This window comes from Benincasa hispida, chromosome 1 (genome assembly GCF_009727055.1).
Source record: "Benincasa hispida cultivar B227 chromosome 1, ASM972705v1, whole genome shotgun sequence".
Taxonomy (NCBI): Eukaryota; Viridiplantae; Streptophyta; class Magnoliopsida; order Cucurbitales; family Cucurbitaceae; genus Benincasa; species Benincasa hispida.
The window spans coordinates 52,501,744-52,507,951 of record NC_052349.1 but is presented as its reverse complement, the minus strand read 5'-3'; the positions used below and the strand labels follow the sequence as shown (position 1 = coordinate 52,507,951).

General features: G+C 31.7%; 1 protein-coding gene across 17 annotated transcripts; it reads left to right on the top strand.

Moving 5' to 3' along the window:
- Positions 1–725: 725 nt before the first annotated feature.
- On the top strand, positions 726–3,478 carry LOC120072503. Of its 17 annotated transcripts, none has more exons than XM_039024880.1 (6): positions 726–1,114; positions 1,626–1,775; positions 1,906–2,082; positions 2,361–2,401; positions 2,974–3,012; positions 3,163–3,270. In XM_039024880.1, the coding sequence occupies exons 3-6, from the start codon at positions 1,923–1,925 to the stop codon at positions 3,253–3,255; spliced, it is 333 nt and encodes a 110-aa protein (XP_038880808.1). In that variant the 5' UTR covers positions 726–1,114; positions 1,626–1,775; positions 1,906–1,922; the 3' UTR covers positions 3,256–3,270. The 17 variants fall into 17 exon arrangements, 6 of the variants coding, with proteins under 6 accessions (XP_038880808.1, XP_038880816.1, XP_038880826.1 ...); XM_039024888.1 differs by having other exon boundaries at positions 727–1,114; positions 3,201–3,278; XM_039024898.1 differs by lacking the exon at positions 3,163–3,270 and adding an exon at positions 3,323–3,478 and having other exon boundaries at positions 728–1,114; positions 2,967–3,012.
- Positions 3,479–6,208: the final 2,730 nt, after the last annotated feature.

Sequence of the window (6,208 nt, the reverse complement as noted above, 5' to 3'; positions counted from 1 at the left end):
ATTATTATTCATTGATGATTATTATCAATTTAATTCAACCCACAATGCATGCCAAATGCACCCTTATTGAACTCTATGTGGTACTATTCCATATAATTATATTAAGAATTCTTCCTCATAAATAATTATTAATGTCGTTGAAGCTCACATTGTACCTTATTTTTTTCTTTTTTCTGGACAAGTACTTATACTATTAAAATATCTGCATATTTTAGTGGCCAATTCTTTAAAGTTCTTTTTTAGTGCAATAAGTGGAAACATAAAGGTACTTAGGGCACCAATTTAGAGTAGAATGAGTGGATTATAATAGTTTACTCAATATTTGAGGTCTATGTTAAAAACATGCAAGGTAAAGGTTATTTTGACCCTCGTATTAATATAATACCACTATTTATAATTCAGTAGTTAAAAAAACAAACTCTCCCTCATGCTACTATTTCTAATGACTCTACCGGTTAATGACCAACTTCAACAATTACTTTGGCTATCAACTCCAAAGATCAAAACCATCTCATGATCAGATGCCCAATTTCGAGGTACTACAAAAAAAAATGGACTATCATGAAATCTCTTCGTATCTAAATTGAGAGAAAAGAATAAATAAATGTCATAATTGTCAAAATGTGCATTTTTTAAAATAAGAAAAGTCGAAGTTTTCGAATTTTCATTCATCCATGACATTTTTAGAGTGTCACTAAGTTATAACATTTATTAATCGTCATTGAATAAAGATAATTATTTACATTTTAAAATGAAATAAGAATATGTGACAAACTCTTAGACCAAACACACGTTCGGCAACCCCAAACCCCTTCCTCACGTTCGCCGCTTTCGTGGTTGAGTACGTCATCTCCGGCCGTTCGGAACATCGGTCATCCGTGCGCCGTCGGCTGTCTTCAATTGCCGTCCGTTCGCAGTGCCCTCATTCGTCTTTTTTTCGCCTTGATATTCGTATTCAGGGATCTGTCCGTTCATATCTTCAACCCAGAAAATCGTCCATTCTCCGCCAGAGTCTCCGATTTCCGTTTGTTTTACAGCCATCTGTCCTTTCGTGTTCGTCTTTAGCATCATAGTCTTCGACTTATCAAATCGGCAAGGGGAGCTGGTTTTGAAGGTGGGTTCTTCTTTTTCTCCTCCTCTCTTTTTTCCTTTTTCCTTTTTTTAATGGGTTTGTTTCTCTGTGTTTTTGGAGCTTTCTAATGGTGGATATGGGTCCTTTTGTCTTCCTTTTCATATTTGTTTCTGTATTGGGATGAAAAATGATTATTTCTAGTTTGTTTTTCTTCTTGTTTGATGGGTTGAGTTCTTCTGTGATAATTTTAATTGTACTGTTCATCTTCTAGTGTGGTTCTTTGCAAAATATTGGTTTGGAGTTAACTTTTCTTTTAGTTATGAGGACTTTAAGGAGAAGAGCATGTTTGTTCTTGTTTTAGTGGGGTTGGTTTGTTGGCTTGTAGTTTTAGTTATGAGTATTTTATTTGTAAATGGTGAATCGATATGTTTTCTTCTTTGGTTTACTGTTACTTTTCACCATTGAATTCACCTCACCTGGTTTTCTGTTTCTTTTCACTATTCTCACTTCTGGTTTGCTGTTTTGACCTTTGGCCATTCTTTGTGATTCCCAGGATTTCGATGGGACCGTCAATGATTGGTTGTCAACTATAAAGGAAGGGCATACACTCAGAGAGTGGAACCTAAACTTGCTCTGGTCGAGATAGACCTGTCGAACGATGCATTCTTGGAGGACTGGAAACCTTCTAAAACCTCGTTTCTTGGTACACTTTGAATTCTTTATTTATTTATTTATTTATCTAAATGTCTGGAACTTAATCATTCTGAATATATTCAGTATGGAATTATGCAGTCTCAACTCTCATTGTTGGTAAACCTATTCTCATTTTGCAGTCATAAAAGCACCTGGGATGGATGTCTTACAGGTTCCCCTGCATGAACCGCGGCAGAATGCAGATGGTGTCTTTGTGTGGGAATGCTCTGGCTCTGCACTAGATGAGGGAGATGCTCCATCGAAGTGGTTTTCAGATTATCTTGGAAAACCCAATCATTTGGTTCGCTTTAATGCAGGTCTGAAAGATTCAATATAGTAATCCTGTAGGGGATGTCATTCAATTTCTTAGTGGCTGTTAAATGAAAGGAATGATTCTGATTCAGTACATTAAAAGAATAATCCATAGGCTTGCTTTTGGTTTAGTATAGTTGTCCTGTATAGTGTCTCACAAGCTCATAACCATTCAAATTTTAGAGCAGCATGCTTGACTTTCTTAGTGGTCGTTAAATGAAGCCTTGTTGTTTTTACCTTTGGTTTACTGTTTCTTTTCACCATTGTTTGTTCAAGTACGTAGTGTTGCTGCTGAAGAAATCAGAGATGCTTAGTCATGGGCAGGTGAATTTGGAATGTTATGTACTTATTGAAAATGTAAATGCTTTAATGTGAGCTTTGGTCGATGGATTGGGTTTTTGATGTTTTTGGATGATTGAATCTTTTGGAAAGATTAATGTTTGGTTCCTTTGAAATTTGGTTCTGTTAGCTTTTGTGAGTTACATACTCTCTCCATTGTGCAATTCTGCTGCGTGTGAATTTTATGCCTTGGATTGAGTTTAAAACTAATAACGTCTTTAGGATTTATTTTATTTGAAGTTGTTTCTAGATGAGTTCAATTTAATTGGATTCTGTTACATGATATTGTAAAATGGTACCAGAATTTTGTTTGTGTTTAATAATACATGTTTGGCCTATTATTCCTTTTCATGCCAATGTTTGGCTACGATATTCCTTGTTTGAATTGAGATTGATTCAACATCTATCGATTGATGGTTAGTGTTGCTATTGTTGCTTCATTTCTGGAAGTTCTTTTGTTGGTTAAAATTTTTTGGTTCTTTATTTGGGTTTAAAATTGGTCTCGGTTATTGTCCAGTAGCTGTGAAACTTGACTTGTTTAAATTTTTAGGGTTCAGAAGCTGGCTGGATTGTGCGTAGCCACTTCAATAGAAAAGGTAGGCTTCCTCTTCACATTTATTTTTTATAGAAATAGTCGACACTCTGTAGTTTGCCGATGGCTCATTCTTGTTTATCAATGGTCGACTCTTTGCAATAGTTTTATGATATAACAACAATATCGGATATTGTTATTATTGTTGACATAGATTTATTGGGTCGTGGCTATTACATTGGTTTTGGTTAGTTCTCCCATGGTGAGGTTGAGCCCTTTAAGAACCATCACAAGCAACTCAATTTGAGCACATAGCATACTTCTCAAACTAGTGTTATGGCTATATGTGGTTATGGTAGTCATCTCTTTGTCAGGTTTTGCAATAATCCATTGGAGAAGTGAAGCCAATAACTTATAGCCGTTGAAGATATGTTCATAATGCTACAGAAAATACTTGATTTTGAGTAGATTGATGACAATAATAATCTATCATAATATATTCGACAATGATAATTTATGATTGTCAGGAATTATTTATTGTTAACAATTATTTATTTTCATGAGAAACCAATTATGACATCTTTCATAAACTGTACTTGATGCAAATACTTTTACAGGCGATACAATGATTGAAAATAATCGTCACGAATTTTAAATTTGACAGTTTTTAAATGTCATGAAATTTCAGTTTTGTTGTAGTGAAGACAAACCACCTAGAGTGACTAGCTCTAGCGACCTACCTCAGACAACCAACTTTGATGATTATCTCTAACGATCACCTATGTACCTTCCTCTGGAGAGCAATTTGACATTAACTGAGATAATTTGGGTGTTTAGAAAACCAAGCAAACTTTGAGAAAATGTAACAAAAAAAGAGTTTTTATGTTAAACCATTTTTATAAAAAAAAGTTTAAAGGAAAATAATTTTAAATATTTTTTTCTAGTCCATCCAAACAAGATTTAATATATAATTCGTTTTATGGGTCTCATCAAGGTATTCATCAAGGTTTAAGGCAAATAAATCGATAAATAAATAAATAAAATTTGTATATATGGGAAAAAGTCATCCATAAAATTAAGCTAGATGGTAAAGTAAGAAATCCCACCAGGAATCTTTTTATAATGATTGATACATTTTGATTGAATTCATCTAATATAATAACATACTTTTGTATTGAATTCACATAATATAACAATTTACTTTTGTATTGAATTCATCTTAAAAATAATATGTTTGATCAATCTTCTTGAATTACTTTTAAATGATAACTTACCATCATTTTTTTTAGAATTATATATTTAAGTTGACAAAATTTTTGTTTTTCATTCAGGTGGTAGTCTATACTTGACAACTATCACTCCTAGATGTATGTTTTTGTGCAATATTATGGAGTTACACAGAATATGTTGTTTTTTGTACACACCTCCAATTATACACTTTTCTTAATCAATGTTATGAATTTTTAGCATAACCTCACACATTTTGTACATGAACCATGCATTGGTACATCTCTAAAATGACCGAATGGATGAAGAATAACTTAACGTAAAATTCAATAAATTTTAGATTTTAGAAATTAGTGGAACAAAGCTTTCTATTTTTATTTACAAAATGTGATATTTAAGGTACTAATACTTTTATAATACAATGAAAAAGAGTCAAACAAGCCCAAAACCTAAACTCATACATAAGAACTCCATACATAAGAACTCCATGATAAACAAATGAGCAACAAAAAAACATAAATCCTAAACTTGGAATAAAATAATTTGCACTCCAAAAACAAACTTCTTAAACTTAAATTAAAATAATCTATACTTCAAAAAAAGACTTTCTGAACCCAAACTAAAAGAGTCTGCATCCTAGTCAAAAAGACATGTTATCTGAACTCAAACTAAATTAATTTGTACCTTAAACATGTATAGGATCGATATGACAACTCTAGATGGGGAGTGAATAGGGCTATTCAAACTAATTAAAATTTTCCTAATGTGGCCCAATTAAGTAAATTAATACACTTTTATTAAGTAATTTAGACAAAGAATCTTATGTAAATAAATTCAATATGAAATAATCAAGAAATGAAAACTAACACTTTTAAAGTACCCTATTTGATTCTAAACAATAAGATTGGTAATGGATATAGAATTTTAAGAATTATCAATCAAAATAAACAAATATGAGCGATGAATTTCAAGAATAAATATTGCAATTAATTTAATGTAATAAAATATAATAATGATATGCAATTATTAACTGATAGCTATTACCAGATTTGCAATTTCAATGGTCAATATAGCATTGGTTTTTCCTATATTTACCTTCTACTTTTTTTTTTTTTTTTTTTTTTTTTTTGTATTAAGTTTGCATCATTTGCGTTGTTGTCCATGTTTCCTCTAAAGTATACAATAGAAGAATATCAGTGATTATCAGTGATATCCTTTTACATTAGTAGCAATGAAAGGATATTAGTGATAACTAGTCAATGATATCCCTGTATTTTTATCAATGTAGAAGGATGTCAATATCACCGATAGTATCTATCACTGATAACATACTATCAATGATCTCATTGCATTATCAATGATAGATAACATGTTATTAATGATCTCTCTGATAACATACTATAAGTGATAGCTTCTATCACTGATAGAATGACTAATAATTGATAGTCTAACTTCCTTCTTAACAACTAATAGTATAATTGGTAGCCTATGTAATTTAATTTATTCTTGACAGATAGCCAATATTACCACTGATAACATGACTCATAATTGGTAGTATAATTTCCTTTTTGACGATTGATAATATAACTGATATCAAAGTTATGGTATAACTGATAATGACAACTTCCTTTTAGATCTAATCATGTTTAGTTTACTAATAGCCATATAGACGAAAGGTTGCAATTTAAAAAGGTTGACGTGAATTTGTTGATAAGAGGCCAAAGAGACAAACATGTATATCTAGGAGTGATAATTGTTAAGCATTTTGCCCTCTATGTCAAGGCAAAATGTTGGAGGCTTTGAATCTGTGTCAAATGATACATACTCTAATGACTATATTGATATTTCTGCTGATGGGTTAGTTGATTCAGGGCATTTTAATTGTTTTTATTTATTGTTGGTTGCTTGCTTGTTTCTCATGACTTTGTTTTGTTATTTTCTTTTCTCTCTCTTAGTACTATTGGTACATTGATCGGCTATTTTTGTAAGTCAAACAAAAGCGGGAGAAGGAGTTTGGTTCATCACACTAGTAA

Excerpts from the sequence above, each read along its gene's own strand:
- LOC120072503 (XM_039024880.1), top strand. The coding sequence starts at position 1,923 with ATGGATGTCTTACAGGTTCCCCTGCATGAACCGCGGCAGAATGCAGAT. Across the intron at positions 2,402-2,973 it reads AGATGCTTAGTCATGGGCAG|AAGCTGGCTGGATTGTGCGT; the intron begins GTGAATTTGGAA and ends TTTAGGGTTCAG. Across the intron at positions 3,013-3,162 it reads TAGCCACTTCAATAGAAAAG|ATTTATTGGGTCGTGGCTAT; the intron begins GTAGGCTTCCTC and ends TTGTTGACATAG.